The sequence below is a fragment of the Trifolium pratense genome, linkage group LG3, assembly GCF_020283565.1.
Source record: "Trifolium pratense cultivar HEN17-A07 linkage group LG3, ARS_RC_1.1, whole genome shotgun sequence".
In the NCBI taxonomy this organism is placed as follows: Eukaryota; Viridiplantae; Streptophyta; class Magnoliopsida; order Fabales; family Fabaceae; genus Trifolium; species Trifolium pratense.
In genome coordinates, this window is record NC_060061.1 from 50,380,972 (window position 1) to 50,402,371 (window position 21,400).

At 29.7% G+C, this 21,400-nt stretch overlaps 2 protein-coding genes across 2 annotated transcripts; both read left to right on the plus strand.

The window, feature by feature from the left end:
• The first annotated feature begins 7,617 nt into the window (after positions 1 to 7,617).
• Positions 7,618 to 11,169, plus strand: LOC123913914 (cyanogenic beta-glucosidase-like). The gene is made up of 13 exons (XM_045964828.1): positions 7,618 to 7,951; positions 8,193 to 8,262; positions 8,357 to 8,415; positions 8,707 to 8,782; positions 8,919 to 8,996; positions 9,095 to 9,182; positions 9,270 to 9,525; positions 9,621 to 9,736; positions 9,914 to 10,131; positions 10,236 to 10,267; positions 10,361 to 10,463; positions 10,566 to 10,674; positions 10,766 to 11,169. The coding sequence occupies exons 1-13, from the start codon at positions 7,799 to 7,801 to the stop codon at positions 10,980 to 10,982; spliced, it is 1,575 nt and encodes a 524-aa protein (XP_045820784.1). The 5' UTR covers positions 7,618 to 7,798; the 3' UTR covers positions 10,983 to 11,169.
• Positions 11,170 to 14,648: 3,479 nt separating this feature from the next.
• Positions 14,649 to 20,851, plus strand: LOC123913915 (ATP synthase subunit O, mitochondrial). Its single transcript, XM_045964829.1, has 6 exons — positions 14,649 to 14,877; positions 15,266 to 15,316; positions 15,518 to 15,761; positions 18,734 to 18,846; positions 20,355 to 20,441; positions 20,578 to 20,851. The coding sequence occupies exons 1-6, from the start codon at positions 14,764 to 14,766 to the stop codon at positions 20,701 to 20,703; spliced, it is 735 nt and encodes a 244-aa protein (XP_045820785.1). The 5' UTR covers positions 14,649 to 14,763; the 3' UTR covers positions 20,704 to 20,851.
• Positions 20,852 to 21,400: the final 549 nt, after the last annotated feature.

Below are 21,400 nucleotides of genomic sequence, written 5' to 3' on the forward strand. Positions count from 1 at the left end.
ACCATTATATTCTTGAATCTACCTTGTGTTACTATGTACAGAATCCCAGATCCTAGACAAACCTAGCTGCAATCTTGAATTGAACCTGTTGGTATAGAATCTTGATTTCCTGTTAAAATTTTCCATGGTTTCTACAAAGGTGTTTGAGTTTCTGATTGGTGGAATATAGAGAAGTAGAGGAGAAGCAGAGAAAGCCATCATCAAAAAAAATTCAAGCATTTTTTTTTCTTGGATGGGTAAGAAGAAGGAAGATGGTGTTTGATAAAGTTAGAGATGAGTTTGAAAGAAATATAGCAAAGGGAGAGAGAGAGAGAGTGTGTGTGTGTAAACTTATATTAGATGCATACATTATTCTTCAAAGAATTTGAAATATTTATATAACAATTAAAAAGAACAATTCAAATAATACATTTGTATGTTAAGTTTTCAATAGTTTAATGAAATTAGAAATGAAATAATTTATAGTTGACTGATAGTTATTTATGGTATCAAAATAAATAAATTTGAATGTAATACACTCGTACAATTGTCTAATCAATGAAATAACTTATGGTTGACCAAAAAAAGTTCATGCATGAGTTTCTCCAATCTAGCGGTAAAAAATTGACATTATAATACTCCATCCGATCTTTTTTATAAGGAACACTTTGAAAAAATTACAGAGACGAAGCAAACACATTGTAAATGGTTATTTTCATTTAATACTCTTAAAATTTTAAATTTATTCCATATATACCCTTATTTAATTACTCTTAATTCAACTAACTTACTTATTTTTAAATTCTCTCTCATAATAAATAAAGGCATAAGTGAAATTAAACATTTAAAACATTTGAAAATTGGTCAAAGTTTCTTATAAAAAAGACCAAATTTTTTCTCCTAACGTTTGACCTGCTAAAAAATAAGGGACTGGACAGGACAACTTCTGTTGTACTGTGTTTCATTTTAAAACTGTTCCTGGTACTGGACAAACTGGGGGTCAAGGAACAGGACAAAACTTGAAATTCTTGTCTCCTACAGAACCTCGGGACAACTTTTTGTCCTCAGCACAAATTGTCTAAAATACCAACATAACATTTTGTCCACCAAACATCGTACAACACAAAGTTTATTCAATACCTTAAACGTTTGTCTTGTGTTGTTCTGTCTTGTACTGTCTTGTTCAATACCTTAAGGATCCGTTTGATCTGCAAAATATAAATACTTGATAGAACAGTACATCCTTATGCTATGCTTTTTTCTATGTAATTACATCCTTCACTTCATAAATGCGATAATAAGAACTGTTCATATATCATATTGTGCTCTTAGTGAGCATATTAACCGTAGCATTATACACTTTCTTGCTGAAGATGGTTTCTTTATTACAAGAAAAGATTTGCATTTGACATATTTAATTTCCTCTAGTTTCTCTAAGCTGTGATGTTTTTGCTTTTAATCACATGGACTTCTACCGGGCCAGCCTAGGGGAGGTGCAAATAACTCTACAGAGCTGGGCTTCCAAATTTTTGGACCTCGAAACTTTTATTTTTATTTTTTACTTTGTGGGTGCAAACAGCAAGTTAGCATAGTCTAGGGGTGTGGACAGCAAGTCAGCAAATACATCGGTTATATTGTTTTTTTTTGGTACAAAGGTTATATTGGTTTTTTATTCTTTCAATATACTACTTCATCTTTAAAGTAAAAGTTCACTTTTTAGATCAATTGAATAACTGATGTATCTGATTTATATTATAGACTAAATACATCGGTTATTCAATGAATCTAAATATTATATTATATTTTTATAGTTAAGTAGGGCTGGAAATGAGTCGAGCTGAGTCAAACTCGTCTGAGCTCGACTCAATAGGAATTGGTTCAGCTAGAAACTCGGCTCAAGTTCAACACGAACTCTTTTTTTAGCTCGAGTTCGACTCGTTTAAAGTTCACGAACAATTCGATTCAACTCGTTAAGTAAAATCACATGATTTTAAAGTCAACCTTTTTGGTCAAATCTTTAATCTTTTAAACTTTTTTTTAAGGAGGGATGGGGAGGGTATTATAATAGTTAATAGGCTAACATATTGTTTTGCTTTTAAAATGATACTCCATCTGTTGCATTTTATAAGACATTATTTGACTAAATGCATTATTCATATGTATTGTCCGTATTTTTCTAAAAGTATATAAATATAAATATTATCATGTAAGATCTTGTTTGATTTGTTTCGACGAGTATTTTCAAAATACTAAATTTCTATAATTTTTACTAATAGACAATTAAAGATATTTGTAATCAAAGTTATGCATTGATATACGTATAGTGGTCAAGTGGTTCTAATATTTTGGGACCGAGGGAGAATATTAAAAAGTATATAGTGTGAATTCAAAATGTTAGACCTCTTCTTTGGAGTGAATATCCAGCCATAAGGATAAGGGGCATTCATAAAAGATTGCTAGGGATAGATGTTAAAATGCTAGATTTGTTGTATACCAAAATCATAAGACATGTCTGGTCTGAGAAAATATTTGTTTTTTATTGTTTCATTTTTTAACCACGTTACTTGACTAAATAAATGATAAACACGTTTTTGTTTTCACTGTTTTCAGTCATTTAATTAAATAAATATAGAAAAAAAAATGTTGATTTGTAACAAGAAGTAAAAATAGAATATTAGTGTTCATGTTGATTTTATATGTAGCTTAATGTTTTATGTGTAGGAGTCGGAGCTTAAACTCTTAAGAGATTATTTATTCATCCTAATTAAAGATGAATTTTTAGTCACTAGATTTATTGAAAAAAAATACCAATTAAGATTGACACAAATAATTAGATTATTTTTTCTTTCAAAACAAATGTTATTCTCGTGGAAGTTAGTGATTTTTTCTAACCTTGCGTGATGCAACGAAAGCGATATAATTAAAAAAAGACTTTCTTTTATGTATAAAAAGAAGACTTTTTAAATTTGATTACTGTAATTGTTTATTGCGGTGTTTATATTATTTTTTTTGTCAAGTAGTTTAGTGGCTAGAAAATTTATTTTAAAAGTAATCTCAGTTCTTGCACTTATAGTGCGATGTCCCTACCAACTGAGATAAACTCACGCAGACTTGTGGTTTTTAGTTATCATCGGTCAAATATTATTTTAACACGTTGGTAATGTATTTGGTAATCAAACCTAAGACTATACTTTCGTGAAAGAAAAAAAAACCTAAGACTATACTGTATTGTCTTTAGAGTGTTCAGTCATACAACTATTGGGTTAAGATATTCGGATAAAATAGAGAAGACTTTTTGTAGATATATATTTTAAAACAAATGGAGGTTAGTAAAATTTAATAAAATGGTTTCAATCAATTGAGATAAGCTGATAGAGACTCTATTGTTTCAATTTTGTAAGATGTTTTTGAGAGACGGAATTAATTATTTTTTTGGTACAGAGTACGGAAATAAATTTTAAGATAACATAACAATGAAAAGTAAAACAATAAAAAAACTTATTCAAACCCTTCTTCCTTTTTTTTCATTCTCATCCACAAATCAACATCAACATTATCTATAATGGCGAGTTTATTAATATTTATTTGCATGTGGGGTACTTTTTTGACCCAGTCGCCCATATAGGTAGGTAGGTTGGTACCATTTTCATACTATGGTTAACTTAGTTGTCTTTGATGCACGTGTGTTTGCTGATATCAAAGACTTTAAACCTTCAACTTGCAAGTACAAGATAGTGAAACACGAGGATAAATAGGGAATTAGGTTTCTTGCCGGCCCGTAAGTATTGGCAAGAATGTATTATTCAAGTATTTTCTCCCTCTAATATATAAGAGCTATTTTGATTAAATGTATTATTCATTCATTTTGTTTTAACCGTATTTTTTTAATAACATATAAATATAAACATTAACATATAAGATATTGTTTGATTTATTTTAATGAGTATTTTCAAAATATCAAGTTGTTATAATTTTTATAAGTAGACAATTAAAGATATTAGTGATCAAAGTTGTGCATTGACATGCGTGTTATGGTCAACTAAGTCTTATATTTTGGGATGGAGAGAGTATTTTTTTAAGAGGCTAAAATTTATTGGAGAATGTTAACATGTGCCCTTAAAGAAGATAAATGTGGAAAGAATTTATTGAACTTTTGGTATATTCAATTCTCTAAACATTAAATTATTTGTATCATTAAATGCTATATTTCTATTTTTAGGTAGCTTGACTTGTGCCAAGTTAACATAACCCACATTTATTATATGAAATCAATGAAAAAGAATAAGTACAAGATGTACCATATTTCCAAGAAATAAAAGTTACTATTAGACAAGCATTAATTTGGGCGTGACTTGAAGGGTACTCCTTCGTCCCAAGCTATAAGTAAAAGTTGGTCAACAAAAATGAATGTATTTGGTCCAAATTTTTAATCAAATACATTAAGTTTTTTTGACTCACTTTTCCTTATATTTTGGGACGGAGGGAGTAAAAGATATATTCTCTCCGTGACTGCGTCCCAAAACTCTAGTCTTACTTTATTAAGAAAGAGAAAATATATTTAATTAATGTTTTAACTTTTGTAAGGGTGCAAATGATAAAGTATCACTAAATGTGCATTGGTTTCTTAAAAGGACTAAAATTTTGGAAAAAAAAAATTAAAATGCTAAAAAAACTAAAGATTTACGTCTCTAAACAACAACATAATAAGAATAATAAGTAGTAGGTTGGAAGTGCTGAGATATCTTATCACATCTGTTTTAAGGGTGTTCCTCTACATGATTTATCTTTATGAAGCTCTTTGTTTCCGGGTAAGGTCTAGTCCCGGGTAAAAATTTTCGTTGAGGCTAAAAAATGTAGACACTATTGAAAAAAAATTCTTCATTCTGATAATTCAGTTAAACAACAAACAATATATGAGATTACTACTAATACAACATGTATCTATATATATAATTCCTAGATAGTTCTCCTACTATCCATCTTAACCCTAATCCACATCACCCACTTACATCCAATTAAATCACACAATAATGCCACATCACTTCCTTATATTATATCATTCTCATCTCTATTTTTTTTGTTTCCACATCACTTCCTTATATTATATCATTCTCATCTCTATTATTTTTTTTGTTTTTATATTATATCAATCTCATAATAAATAATAAAGAATTATGCTTCTCCAATTATCCAAAAATTGATGTCACAAGATGTTACAGTTTTCTACATTATTATTGAATTATACCTCGCCAATTATCCAAAAATTGATGTCATAAGATGTTACACTTTTCTACATTATTATAACATTCCTTAGTGACAATGAAGATGAGCATAGTTGGATTCTCTTTCAACATTTATCCCATTTAAATGTCAACCGTTTTCATAGAAACAACAAAGAGTTTATAATTTAGTCACACAAAAAAATTACGAAGAGTGTATATATTATTGACTTAATTACATTATAACTGTAGAGAAGAGTGAATGTTATGCAAAAAGTTAGGTTATGGGATTGAAATATATAACCATTATCATTATCATATTTCATTCAATTTTGATGGTCCGTACTCATTCTCTATACATATAGGTATATATATATATATATATATATATATATATATATATATATATATATATATATATATATATATATATATATATATATATATATTGGTTGGAGGAAGTGATAAGTACATCACTTTTATATTATTATTATTATTATTATTATAATTTTCATTTTATAATACTTATTGTTACAATTTATACGAATAATTTTTCAACATTATAATATAAAATACAACATAACACCTGTGCATCGCACGGGTGTGGGACTAGTTTCATAAAAAAGAACAACAACAAACCAAAAAATTTCTATTAAAAAAAAAAACTATATCTAAAAAATCACAAATTTTTCTATTCGAAAAAAAAAGAACAATAACTTATCGAATGTTTGTTAAATCATTCATATCGCTATTGTTTGATGCTTCATAAAATTCTACCTTGGACCAAAATTATACCGTACTAGCTCATAGTTTATTTTGATAACTTAATCCAATTTCACTCGTATTATCTTACTATCAAGTTAAGAAGGAACTCATTCGTGGACTGATTCTGACCCTTTACCAGAAGAAAACAGAGGAGCGGTATGGTTTCATAAGAGGTACTCATTATACAAATATCCTTTTTCGAATTGCCCGATTCACAGTGCCCACCTTATTCTCTCCTCAATCACACAAGAATGCTCGCTTGTCCGCCTACCAATGATGCCTTTTAACTTTCTGATTCTACATATGGTAGAGTAGGTAAGAAAGCTATTGTAAGGTCAGATTATAGGAAGAGCACATGTCAGTCTTCTTCAAAGTTCTTTCCAGTCAGACAGGATAGGGCGAAAGTTGCTTTGTATTAAACTTCGCTTCTTCTTCTGCTCGCTACCGTCGATTAGTTCGACCAGAGGCAGGAAGATTACAGGGTTTAGTCCGAGAATTCTTAAATACTATCAATTAAATATTTTTTTTATGTTATTCTATGTTTATATGCTAGTTCAATTGCTAATTTTATTCAATACTACAAATTCAATTAATTATCCACTATTTTTTAACAAACAAAGTCAAAGTTGATAATTATAAAATTAAACTATACAACTTAAAATAATACAACTATACAACTTAAAATAATAATCTATGTATAACAAAAGAGTTAATAATAAACTCTAAACTAATATTCACATTAATATTTGTACAAATATGTATATAGAATGTCTAAAAATTATTTATAAAATATATTTATTTTTTTAAAAAAAAAACATTGAGCTGGGCTGGTGTGGCTATACCAAGCATTACACATGTCCGCCCCTGACTAGTCCCCCATCCCTTGTACATATTTTTATTATATTATTATGAGATATATAGGCATTAGATGAGAATGACTAGGGATGTAAACATTGTTAGGATGTCTAATTCTTTTATGATGACTAGATGCTCTTGATATAATACCTGAAAAATAGTATCATAGGTACTCACAATAACAAGAAGAAAAAACACCAAGATACATAGAACAAGAGAAATAAACATATGAACCATATGTCAAAGGAACCTAAGACCACCAAGACTCCTCAAAGACAGAACTTGGAGGAAAAAATGAAAATCTTACTCAATGACAAAAACATCCCAAGAAAAACAGCTCAACCAATGCCTCGAAAAACTAGCCTAATAAACAGACCCAAAACACCCTAACAGACTCATCACGAGGAGTTGCATCTCCCACTCATAAGAAGAACAAGGGTTGAACGATTTTTTACCTAAAAACCATTTTTAAAAGATGAATTTCATCTTATAAATTAAAATACTCGAACAAAGAAGACGCATTAATCTAAATACAGTAAAAAAGCTTAAAAGTCGTCTGAGTTGGTGTTTTGAAAATTCAATTTGTGGAATTATAAAAATAAAGACAACAATGAATGTGGAATTATAAAAATAAAGATATCAATGAAATGACCAATTGATATTTGATCAATTGAAAATACAGACCAAGTCCAAAAAAAAAAATTCAAAAATACAGCCGCCTTATTTGTTTAGGTCGGATAGGACTAGTCAACACTCAAGAGGCCACTTAATAATATAGTGTCCCATCCACCTACCACATAAAATATTCTAAGCACGTTATTTGACTATACTTTCCTTTCCTATATAAGAAATCACACATTTGATTCATCTAAAACACAAAACGAAAGCATAATCAACCAAAAAAATAAAAGAAAAAGAAATTCATACACATACACACACAAAAATCAACTTGAAAACATTAAGCAAAGTAATTAATAGATATGGCATTGAATTACCTTCTTTGCCTCATTGCTTTTGTAATCGTGCTTAGCAAATCACATGTTAATTGTGTAGACACACTTGAACTTGCTTCATTGAATAGAAATAGTTTCCCAAAAGGTTTCATCTTTGGGGCAGGATCCTCCTCATACCAGGTAACTAATTACTCTTCTATATATGATGATCAACCTCCAATTTGTTTGGTCTTAAAATTCAAGCTCAAATTTTAAAAAATGTGTTATAATATAAAAAACTTAGAAACTAAAATTAATTTTTTATTTATGATGATTGGTTGGAAGGTGCAACAAATAAAAAAAAATAAAATTATACATATGATTTTGATTATATATTAATTGTTTGTTTCTAACATGTATGTAATTTTTTATTTATGATTAGTTTGAAGGTGCAACAAATGAAGGTGGTAGAACACCAAGTATATGGGATACCTTTACTCACAAATATCCAGGTTTATATATGCAGCACTCTACTTTTATATGTACAATTTGATATTTTCATGAGCATAATTATTTACAATTTGTACAACTTTAATTGACATGCAGATAAGATCAAAGATAGAAGCAATGGAGATGTAGCCATTGACACATATCACCACTACAAGGTATGCTTGATTCAAAGTATATTTGTATTTTCTTAATAAAATATTGTGGAATTTCAAGCTTAAGTAATTGAATAATAACTTATGGAATAAAAACTATATTATATTTTTTAAATTTCTAAAAATAATCATTATGCACACTTATGTTTAAAGCTAATCTTTCTATTTTAATTATGGAGTATAAAGTTATAAAGGAAAAGTAATGGTAAATAAAATTAAATAAATAAATTTTGATTTTAATAAAAAAAAATTTTACTAAATAAATTAATATATTGTTGATCATGTATTTTATAGGAGGATGTGAGATTCATAAAGGATATGAACTTGGATTCATACAGATTCTCCCTATCTTGGTCTAGAATATTGCCAAGTAAGTTTAATGTTGATAGATTACTATTCTTAACTAATGACTCCCATCTTGTTGAATTTTCTTTTGAAAAAATTATGTAAATATTGAAAATTTCACTTTAACTAATCATTTTTCTAAAATTATTTATCCACAATAGAAGGAAAGCTTAGTGGTGGCATAAATCAACAAGGAATCGACTACTACAACAATCTCATCAACGAGCTATTGGCTAATGGTTAGATTTTGAAATCCATTGTTTATTTCAATTTGACTATATTACCGTATAGTTAATTTATTGCTAATGATCATACTATAATTTATTAATAACTATAGGTATACAACCATTTGTGACTCTTTTTCATTGGGACCTCCCCCAAATTTTAGAAGATGAGTATCGTGGCTTCTTAAGCCCTCTCATAGTGTGAGTTTCCAAAACATAGCTTATTGTTTGCTTAGAAAAAAAAATGTATATTAAGATATGATTCTAATTTTTATTGCTATTTTACAGAAAAGATTTTGAAGATTATGCAGAATTTTGTTTTAAGGAGTTTGGTGATAGGGTGAAGTCTTGGGTTACTTTGAATGAGCCATGGAGTTACAGTCAACATGGCTATGCAGATGGACAAATGGCACCAGGTCGTTGTTCTAACTGGTTGAATCCAAATTGTACTGGTGGAAATTCTGCAATAGAACCTTATATAGTCACACACAACCAACTTCTAGCTCATGCCAAAGTCGTCCATGTGTACAAGACTAAGTATCAGGTTCGTTACGTTGTTAAAAAACTTATAGCTCAAACAACGGTTAGATTATGCCATAATATATAGTAGCAATATACTAAAATGTTTGTTATGTGCAGCAAACACAAAAGGGTTTAATAGGAATAACCTTGGTAGCCAATTGGTTTTTGCCACTCTCAGATTCCAAATCTGACCAAAAAGCTGCTGAAAGAGCAATTGACTTCATGTATGGATGGTAAGAGCATCTCTCCCCCTCTCTATTTTTTTTATTTTTATTTATAAAATTGAAAGAAAACAAATTATTATTCATAATCGTGACACTAATAGTCAAACGAGCGGTATTTAAACTTTGTCTTTTAAAAGTTACAAAGTAAAACTCTATCTTATCACTTCAAAAGTTGATTGCTTTCAGGTTCATGGATCCACTAACATCGGGGGACTATCCGAAAAGCATGAGATCTCTTGTTGGGGCAAGATTACCAAAATTCACTACAAAGCAAGCTAAGCTACTCATTGGTTCATTTGATTTCATTGGTCTAAACTATTACTCTTCAACTTATGCCTCCGATGCACCTCTTCTGAGCAATGCTAGACCTAACTACTTAACGGATTCTTTGGTTACTCCTTCATGTAAGGATCACATTTTTTTTCTATAGACTATCTAAGTATTTATATACATTGAATTCAAAGATTGTTGACAATGACATATGTTTTTCTATTTGCGGTTAATGCAGTTGAACGAAATGGAAAAGACATAGGTATAAAGGTACGTGTACATCGATTTATATATCTTCTAGAAACTTTGTAAGTTTAATTCATTTCTAAAATATAAAACTAACATGTTTTAATAATTATGCAGATTGCTTCTAATTGGTTGTATGTTTATCCAAGAGGAATTTGTGACCTTTTGTTATATACCAAAGAAAAGTACAATAACCCGTTGGTTTATATCACTGAAAATGGTAATAATACTATCTATATATCATATTTAAGTTTGCTTGAACGTAATATTGTACTTTTTTCATATGTAGTTTTTAAAATTTGTTGAATACTTCACTTTATAGGTATAAATGAATATGATGATCCTACACTATCAGTCGAAGAATCTCTCATGGACATATTTAGAATTGATTACCATTTTCGTCATCTATTTTATCTTCGATCTGCAATTGAGTAAGTAGCATTTTACATCTCTAAAAGTTTTTTTTTTCTCAATTCAATTTAATAATTTTCTAAACCATTTTTCTTTAAATGTATATGACAGGCAAGGTGCAAACGTCAAAGGATATTATATATGGTCATTGTTTGACAGTTTTGAGTGGTCATCGGGTTATACCGTGAGATTTGGAATGACTTTTGTAGATCACAAGAATGACTTGAAAAGATACCAAAAAATTTCTGCATTGTGGTTCCAGAATTTTCTCAAAAAGGAAACTAAACTTATGTTTCTAGTGAGAAGGGTTATGGGATTTATTCATTAATTAAAAATTATATATGTAAATAGTTTTTTTAATAGCATATTTGTAAATAGTCTTTATTTATTATTTTGTTCTAAAAGGTCGACTAGGCCGAAAAGGGAATAGAATATAGATCTGTAGATGTACTTATCTTATAAGACTATAAGTTATTACTATTGATCCTATTTTAGAGTGAGATTTTTTGTACTAATTATGATAATTATATGAATTACATATTTCATTAATTTATCATCTTACTATTTTCTCCATATTCTATGAAGTTAAATAGAAATACCTTATTATTTTCTAATGACTAATTTAAAAATAAAAATAAAGGATACAAGGAACTAAAAATAATATATTGCATTGGTATTTGCTTGGGACATGGGAGTGTGCTCCTCTTGAGGTCTGAGGTTCGATTCTCTCTGGCGCCAATTTGGGTGGGCTAATTTACCTTCTTCAACAAAAAAAAAATTCCCTAAATCAAATAACAAAGAAAAATATTAACTAGTGTTCGTAGACACAATAAATACTACCTATAGTTTTGTTGTCACAATTAGATACTATTTTTGATCCAATAGCAACCAAAGAGGGTGCCAAATATGCTCTATGAAGTTAGAAGTTTTGCAAGACTTAGCCTTTGCACAAAAAAGCTAAATTGATAAAAGTCTGCACAGTGGAAGTTTTAGTAATTTAGTAAGAGAGTTGTACATACAAAAACATTAGCGGTAATAATTTAGGGTGTGTTTGGTAAGTCCAATAAGCTAGTTTATAGCTTATTGAACTAGCTTATAAGCTTGTTTGAAAAAAATAAAAGTGTTTGGTAAAAAGCTTTTCTCACGAGCTTATAGCTTCTTTTGAGATGCTATTTCAAGTAGCGTTTGAGCTTATAGCTTATAGCTTTTTACAGTTTTTTCCATTTTTAACCTTTAATTTAATTTTATTATTTTTTATAAAATAAAAAAAAAACTACCCATTACATATAAATGTCCTTTTATGTCTTTTTATATTTATCAATCATTTAAAAAGCTAATTTTACCAAACACTTTAATTTCAATCAGCTAGCTTTTCAGCTATCAGCTATAAGCTAGCTTTTCAGCTATCAGCTATAAGCTAGCTTATAGCTTTATTTTACCAAACAGAGCCTTAAGCGACAATTGGAATGGATGAGATTTTTATCAAAATTAATTAGCTTTTCTTTTTCTGCAAAATCAAATACCCTAAAGCCACTAGGTTTGGTCTAGTGGTGATGAGTTTGGATAGTACGTTATAGGTCATGGGTTCGATCTTCAGCTCATTGTAAACAAAAAAAAATCAAATACCCTAGATAGAGAAACTCTTACTTGGGCACAAGTCCAACACTTGTCATTTGGGCACACATACATGATTTTTAAAATTTTAAATATAAAAGAATTTATTAATAATTGTTGATGTGACTTAATAATTTGTGTTTAAATTTTACTTTTAAATGTGTGTGTGCCTAAATGACAAGTGTTGGGGTTGTGCCCAAATAAGAGTTTCTCCCCTAGATAATACTAGCCTATTAACCCAACAATAAGAACATCTTTGCCTTTGAGATGAACAACTTAGTTGACATATATCAAAGGTAGATGCGATAAAAAGCTATCAACTATGTGAGAACGGAACAAACTCCAAAATATCTGGAGAATTATTTTTGTCATTCTATACTGATTTTCAGACGTGCCTTACGAATTTACCAAAATACTCCCGTCTATTACTTAAGTAGCGAATTTTACGTTTAAAATCGAAAATTTCATGGTAGGAGAGTGTTTTTTATGACGTCTGCTACTTAAGTAAGTAGTAGACATAATCTGCTACTTAAGTAGCAGATGTTATAAAAATGAGAAAAGTTCATGTTAGGGGTTTTTTTCTCTCGAATTTCACATTTTTATAACGTCTGTTACTTAAGTAGATAATTGGTAAAAATCTTGAGTAGGGTGTTTTTTCCTCAAAATTTCTCATTTTTATAAGGTCCGCTGCTTAAGTAGCGGAAGGGTAAAATGAGAAAAAAAACTAACATAACAATTAAGATACTAACATTTCTCATTCAAAAAAAATTAAAAAAAACCTCTTAGAGAGGAATCAATACGATCGTGCTCATTAATCATATGATTTTTTTTTACACGATTAATCATATGAATCAAATTAGCGTGGTTTGTGTAAATTGTTAGATTAGTTTCCATAAAAAACTTGTTATATTAGTAATTTTTTATTTTTTGACTAATTCTCTGTACTATTTTCACTTCTATTATATATATATATATATATATATATATATATATATATATATATATATATATATATATATATATATGGGAGGTTTCAAACGAGAGTACATTTTATTGTGAAAGATGAGAGGGTTAAATCACAATCCTTAGATCAACTCAAATGCTTAAATTTTTTTACATATTATCGCTTTTTGTTCTTCACTCTTGATTATTCAAAAATGACTTTTCCACTTCTTCTTCTTCTCTCACTTTCTTGGTTCTGGAATCCTCTTTTGAATGGTAGATTTTTAGTTTTCTCAAAATCCAATCATCAAATCAAATCCCCTCCATCTCTAACGATTTCACCCATTCTGATAAACACATTTGAATTGAATGGAATGTAAACAGACAATAAGTTGTGCGGTTAACCCTTTTTGAATGGCAAAATTAATCCACTTAAAAACTATATCTAAAGACTTAGAAGACACCACAATGTTATGCATGACTCTTTGAACTCTTTTCAAAATATTCACAACATCTAATGCTAAGAAACAGGGCTGGCCATGAGGGTGTGCAAGGTGAGGCACCTCGCAGGGCCTCAAACATTTAGGGGTCTCTAATTGTTTATATTGGTCTATTAAAAATTTTATATATGTAAAAAAAATTATTGACTTTGTTACTACTATATATATGTATATTAATGTTATTGATTAAAATATGTCGCTTTTAGATATATATATATATATATATATATATATATATATATATATATATATATATATACTTTGATGACTATTTTTGATGTTATTTACAATTTAAATAGATAATGACTTTTTAAAAGAAAACTGTATTTTTATTAAATATCCATTTTTAATTTTCAAACAGGGCCTCTAAATACTCGGGACCGGCCCTGCTAAGAAACCAAAAATGTCAAATGCAAATGGAATAAACTCGTGTTGCTTGTCAGAATACGTTCACTCATGTTTGACCACTTTACTTGAAGCAACTTTTAGGACCGTCCGTCCTATAATAAAATCTCAGTCGTTAATCCCACAAGTAGAGAAACTCCAATCATTGAAGATCCCCAAAGAAATGACTTCTGTCAACCACAATGTCTTCAACCACCCCACGTAACCCTTTATCTAACAAAATAGTTGAATCTTTCATGTAAACTTGTTGACACGTACTTAGAATACACAAAGTCCTAATTATATTAATGATTCTTAAATTCTTCATTATATTAAGATACTAAATTTGGTTTAATGTAAAAGATTTAGATAATATGCATGAGGTCCTCTAATCAATTTTCTTTTACAACTTTATAAAAAAAAATAAAGAAATTTAGTAAATTAGTAATATTTTTTGTAACAAAAAAAAATTTAGTAGTATTTTTCGTTTAAAAATGGAATAATTGGGGAAAATACTTATTTACCCTTCACGTGCTGAAGTTTCATTTTGAGCTACATACATACACCTTTTCAGCCCCATTCAAAGCGAAAACATCACACTTCGTCTCTCACTCCCAAACACAACGCAAGAATCTTCAGAAAACGAAATTAGGGTTTCAAATCGCGGTGATGGCTTTGTTCAGCCGAGTCAAATCAGGGATCTCTCTCTGCAACAAATTAGGGCTTCTCTCTTCTCAGAGATCCACTCTTCAAAGCTCTCTCATTGCTCCTTCCATTTCCCAGGTCAATTAACCGTTCTCAATTTCAATCTCTCATCAAATACTATCGCTTTTCCTTTGATTTTGATTCGATTCGTTAAATCAATGCTTGATACACTCATATATCGTTGGATTTTTCCGATAATTTACATTTTCTTTAACCTTGCGATCAATTAGGTTAGATTTAGGGCTTGATCTTTTCTCAAAATTTAGTTTTTTTTTCCTTCGATTTTTATGAATTGTTCATCCATTTATGCTTATAACCTATTGAATTGGTCATCCATTTTTGTTGGGAAAATGTTTTTTTGTGCACACTGGATTTGGGGGAAATAATTCAGATTTTCATATTGCTGGCTGCAATTTGTATATTTGGGGGAAATAATTTGTTTTGTTTTCATCTTATGATTGTGCAGGCCTCAAGAAATTTTGCTGATGTGCCGGGGCAAAGGGACCCCAAAATTAAGGTAATCAAATATATTTAGTTTTGAATTTTGCATTCTATTTAGTTGTTTTTTACTGATTTTTTTCTTTTCATATATTGTACATTATATTTAGGTCAGATTCAATGTTTTTTAATTTTTTGTTATCATGTAGTTTGTTATTATTGATCAATTGGATTGATTTGTTTTTCATGTTGTCTTGTTGATTTTGCATTTCTGTTTTAGGTCCCCATCGCTATGTTTGGAGGTTCAGGAAACTATGCCTCTGCTTTGTATATTGCAGCAGTGAAAGCTAATGCAATTGAAAAGGTTGATGCCGAGCTTTCTCAATTCGTTGAGTCGGTAAAGAATAGTCCCTTAATTTCACAGTTTATAAAGGATATATCTGTGAAAAAGGATGTCAGAGTAAAAACCATCCAGGAAATTGCCAGCGAAGCTAAGTTTTCTGATGTTACAAAGAGCTTTCTTGGTAAGATAGATTTTACTTGTAATATTGTTTTAATTAATTTAGTGTTTCAATTATGTTGCTAAAGCAAGTTAAAATATTTTACTTATCATGATTTTATAAGCCCGGGTCAGAGAAGTGTTAGCATCGACATTCACTTTTTGATGCTTTCTGATGCAATACAGGGACCAATTGTAAATTTTAAACTTGTTCAAATTGGTTTTTATTTTCCTTAGACAATAGTTTTGGAGTTCTTGTGTATTTTGTTGGGGTTGAGTGGAATGCTCACATTCCAAGTGTAGTGTATGTTATGGGATGAGATGATTAGAGTATTTACAAAGATTGATTAGATGGCTTTATTGCATTTTTAGCCATTTTGGTTTATTATTTGTTAGTGTTTTTATGTTTTAATTGGTGCTCCTCAGGAAATGCCAACAATTTGTTAAAACTTTGAGTTAGTTATTAACTTATTAATCTAATCTAACTCGGATTGTATAACTAGAAAGGTAGCCTTTTCTGGGTTGATTTCTAGTTACAGGTATCACACTAGCTTCAATCTGAAGTTGCAAAATTATCTGTTTTGATATATAATCCATTGGAATAATACAAGTTAATCCCCTCCTGTCTTTAGAACATCAATCCCTGAAATGGCTGTGAATGAATTTTTTTCCTCATAGCCTCTATCACATAGCATTGTGTTGCATTTCTCTTTATCTAATTTTTACTTTTCTAGTTGAAGTTTCCCCTGCCTTCATTTATGTGTCTTAGTTTAGTCATGTTAAGTGAGTGAGTCCATCCTAATTATTGGGGACAATTCTGCTTGTGAAGCACTCCCATATTTCACTTGGTTCTATGTATTTGTTCAATTTACTGTCCTTGCTCCTTATCAACCTTTTACGTCAAATGTTTCGATACAAAAAATTCAATTTTAATATCAACTATTCAACTAAATTATGGATATAAAATGCCGAAAATATTAATTTTCAACAAATTTTCTCATGTTTGTAATTGCTATTGTTTTTTCTAAGTCGCCTAGCACTTATAAAATAAATATACTATGACTTACCTGAAATTTGAGCTCTTGTGGGATTTTGTGTGAATTTTAAATTTATTTTACCACATAGGTTAGTGCCATTAAATAATATACAATCAATCCATTGGAAGCATTACATAAAAAAAGAAAAGAGCTCCTGTCATAGTGCCAACAGAAATGGAATCTCACATTGTAATCCTGTAATACTTTTCTCAATCATAGGACTCAGCTGTGTGTATCAATGGGCTTTATAGATTATGCATTCCTTAATCTGCAAATAGTCTGTATTAAAGCATGCGCATACATGATTAATTCAGATGGCAATTCAGACTTTTGTTTTCTTTTCTGTTTCTTCCACATAGAAAGTATATGGGGTCATTTAATAATAATATAATGTTAGTCAACAATTTGTAATGTCATGGTATTTGAATGTTTTTAACTCGTTGTCTTGGAAGAGTACTAGTTACACAACTATCCTTTCAGCAAGACTTAACTATTTCATTATTATAATAATTAGGTACAATGCTTATGAAAAAAGTAATTTAGCACAATATTATTTTTCTGATACAGTAGTTTGTTGTGTCAGACGATATGAAAATATGTTATAACATCTTGATATATTATCTTAATTTCTCCTATACATTTAGTTTGTTATCTTTGAGTATCTTTATCTCTTAACATTAGTTTTCATATTTATTGTTATTATCATGGTTTTTTCCCTAATTAATTGGATTTGCAGTCTTGTATTATTTTAAGGGTTAGTCTTTAGTCTTTTTTGTATAAAATCATAATTATCAATAATATCATACCATATTCATTTAATATCATAATTATCAATAATATCATAGCATGTTCATAATTCAAAGACTCCATTCTCTATCTTCCTCCGTGACTGTTAAATCCTATAACTTCAACATGGTATAAAAGCCGTACCATCCTTTGTGACTTTATCCTTTCGCTAATTTGTTGGTAGTTCCCCAAAGTCTGAAACTCTACTAAAATTTGAAACTCTATTATCTTGTCAATCGTACACAAACTTTGGCCTTCTCTCTCTTTAAACAAGTTTTTTCCTGTGTTTTGAAGATCTCCACTGTGGTGTCATCCATCTGCCTTGTTTTGAAGATTTCATCCCTCGTGTGATCACATGTTCAAATTCTCTCCTCTGCCTTGTCATCTTTTCTGAAGCGTTCATGTTATATCCTCCCTTGTCATCTCTTTCGGCGGGTTCAAGTTCACCAGTGACCTCTGTTGTATTTTCTTTTCAGCCTATTCAGAATCTCTAAGACATGGTTCAGCATTGGTTTCATCTCAGATGTGGTTTTGCACCAGTTGTTTCAGTTCCTGTTTGATATTGGTTTTGTCTCATTTGGGGTTTCGCACTGGTTTTGTGTTTGCAGCAGTGGTTTGGCTATGGTTACCTTGGCTGCTGTTTGCCATTGTTTTTGTCTCTTTTGCAGTTTTAAATCAGTTTTTGTCACAGCTATAGTTTGTCACTGGTTTTTGTCTCAACTCTCAATGGCAGTTTGATTCTTTTTCCCAATTCCTGTGTGACCTTGGCATTTTTCCTAGCTTCAATTTGGTATTGACTCTTGTTCCCAATGTACCTGTCCCTGACAATCTTCAGCATCGAACTATATTATTTGGTTACTTTTCTCTTTCAAAGGGTAAACTCAAAGTGCTTAGTAAGCTTTAGTTTTAAGGGAACTTTTCTTTCTTAGATTATCTTGGACTATCTCTTAAGATTGGTTTAAACATTTCTTTGTTATTATTATGAATTGTTTCTCTTTTTAATTAGGATTTTGAGTTTTTATTAGCATAAATAAGGGTTAGTGTTTAGGATTCTTTAGAATAATTATCCAATTCATCCTTGAATTTGTAGTATGGTAACATAGTGTCTTTATTCTTTTCCTCTTTATCTGTAACCTATAACTTTAATATGCTGATTCATTTATTTGTTGTGAAGTTCTCCTTGCTGAGAATGGGAGGCTTAAATACGTAGACACCATTGCAAAGAGGTTTGCGGAGTTGGCAATGGCATATAAGGGAGAAGTGAAAGCAATTGTGACCACTGTCCTTGTAAGTTGTGTTTCTTTGATGGCTTCATTATTTCTAAAACTAACAAGATACCCGTGCTATCCCATGGGTCATTTTTGCTTTTGTGTATGTTTAAAAATTTTAAGCAATTTTTGTATATGGTTAATAGATAATATATAGATAGTTCTAAATTCTAAAAAAAATATTTATATTAGATTAAAATAATTGTAGTTATGCTATCTCATCCATTGAAATGAAATAATCAATACACAAAAGTAAAATAAGATTGTGATTTATACCACATGATTAATAAATTATCCAAAAAAGTGGTTAATAGATAGATTGTTCTAATAAATTTATAATATGTTATTACATGTATTTGATTAAATTGTAGTTATGTTGTCTCTCTGTTGAAACAATAATTTAAATTAAATCTTCAAAGCTCAAATTTAAAAAGTAGTAATTATGGTCTCAATTAAAATGTAGTTGCCTTTACATGTATAAGAGGAAAGTAATAAACTGTTAAAATATTGAAATCAGTGAGAGAAAGGGGCTCTCATAGAGCTAGAAACAATTATATAGCATTATGACACTTAAATTTGAATATTAAAGAATAGATAGATAGAACAATAACATAGAATAAAAAAATAAATTGGGAGCAGAGAGAGATGAGACAAATAAATAATAGATTGTTAAATTATTGGTAGGAGAGAGAAAAATTTAAAGGTAAATAATTAAAAAATAGGAGGGAATGAAAGTGTCTAGATTAGTGAGAAGTAGTAGCACAAAATGACGTAAGTTTTGTAATTAGTATAGTAGATTAGTTCATGTTATTAAATGTTTGTAGTCTTGATTAATTGCAGAATTTATTTATGTACATTTTTGCTCAAGGATGATTGCATTTCATATTGTGATGCGAAAGATCTCTGGCTGACATAATACTTGTCTTCATTTCTTTTGTTATTAATAAAGAATGGGAGTGTCACTTTCCCTATGTATAATTTGTCTGAAATATTTCAAGAAAGTACTCATCTCAATCAATTTTTCATTCAAAATAATTCATTGAAATTGTGTATATAAATCGAATGAGAAATTAAATTCAACGAGAGGTAAATCTCGACTATAGTAACTTTTTAACTGATCACGCGACCATTCAATCTTGACCTTCCATGTTATGCTACATAGCCAATATTTACTCCTTTCACTCTTTAGAAATGTATCACTAGAATACATAGCCAATATTTACTCCTTTCACTCTTTAGCCTATATATATATATATATATATATATATATATATATATATATATATATATATATATATATATATATATATATAATTATTTGTTGCTGTAAAACTTGATGGCTGCATTTTTTCTACTGAAGGTGTCCAAAGGCTAACACTCATTTTAATACTTTTGTGATTCATTTTAGCATCATTGCCTTTTGATTGGATATGTGATGATATCATCCCATCAAAAAACAGTGTGAATAATTTTTACATTACCTAACTTTTTTACATTACCTAACTTTCTATATTTTTTTAATACCAGCCTCTTCCTGCTGAAGAAGAGAACGCATTGAAGCAAACTATCCAGGAAATGTTAGGGGCTGGGAAAACAGTTAAGCTTGAACAGAAGGTATATTAACATGATTTGTTTTCTTCCGTGTTTGCCTAACTATCATCATAAATGGTCAAGATTTTTTTACTTAAATCTGATGAAGTTTTGATATATCAATATGTTAAAGCTTAACACTTTGGTTTTGGATTTTTAGATTGATCCAAGCATCCTTGGTGGTCTTGTGCTGGAATTCAACCAAAAGCTCTTTGACATGTCCATAAGGACTAGGGCGCAACAGATGGAGAGGAGCCTCCGAGAACCGGTAAACATTTCCATCTAGAAGACACCAATTTTCTCCTGACAATCTGTGTCCTCATCGTCTGATAAAAGAAATGTTACATTATTGTTTATTATAAATTGTTTGAATATTGGCTTTTACGGGAATGGTAATCTGCCATCATTATGCAAATAAAAAGCTACATTTTCCATTTTTTTGTTATACTTAGCTGCTGTTTCATTTCCCTGAATATATAATTTTTTTGGCCTGTTGAGGCCTTAATTTGCTCTTGTTTTCAATTAACTGAGTTAATCATGCTAAGCATTGTGGAATTTTAACATAGTTTGAGATTTTGTGATGACTTTTGGTTGAGTTATCAACAGTTTGACATCATGTTTTGGAATATATAATCAGATGTCAATTATCTGCGACTCCATAGATCTGTTATTTACATGATCAGTCATTGCGAGCCTTGAAAACATGGACATGTTCAGTATCAAACTATTTTGTTGCTAGAATGTTTCATGATGGGTTCCTTTTGAAACTAAGTAGCTATGAGTATGACTCATGTTTTTCGGGGAGAAGATTAGATGAAACATTTCTGAGAATTAATTATCTTTTCTCATTCTCTATATTTTCACTGTTTCTAAAGTTTTTTTTTAAAAAAAACTTTAATTTCTAAGAAAACTGTTCATGAGATTGAACAAAATGTGTGGTATGAGACCGGATAAAAACATAAGTTTTTGTTGTTCATTAAACC

Excerpts from the sequence above, each read along its gene's own strand:
- LOC123913914 (XM_045964828.1), top strand. The coding sequence starts at position 7,799 with ATGGCATTGAATTACCTTCTTTGCCTCATTGCTTTTGTAATCGTGCTT. Across the intron at positions 9,526-9,620 it reads TGTACAAGACTAAGTATCAG|CAAACACAAAAGGGTTTAAT; the intron begins GTTCGTTACGTT and ends TGTTATGTGCAG. Across the intron at positions 10,675-10,765 it reads TATCTTCGATCTGCAATTGA|GCAAGGTGCAAACGTCAAAG; the intron begins GTAAGTAGCATT and ends TGTATATGACAG.
- LOC123913915 (XM_045964829.1), top strand. The coding sequence starts at position 14,764 with ATGGCTTTGTTCAGCCGAGTCAAATCAGGGATCTCTCTCTGCAACAAA. Across the intron at positions 14,878-15,265 it reads TTGCTCCTTCCATTTCCCAG|GCCTCAAGAAATTTTGCTGA; the intron begins GTCAATTAACCG and ends ATGATTGTGCAG. Across the intron at positions 20,442-20,577 it reads CAGTTAAGCTTGAACAGAAG|ATTGATCCAAGCATCCTTGG; the intron begins GTATATTAACAT and ends TTGGATTTTTAG.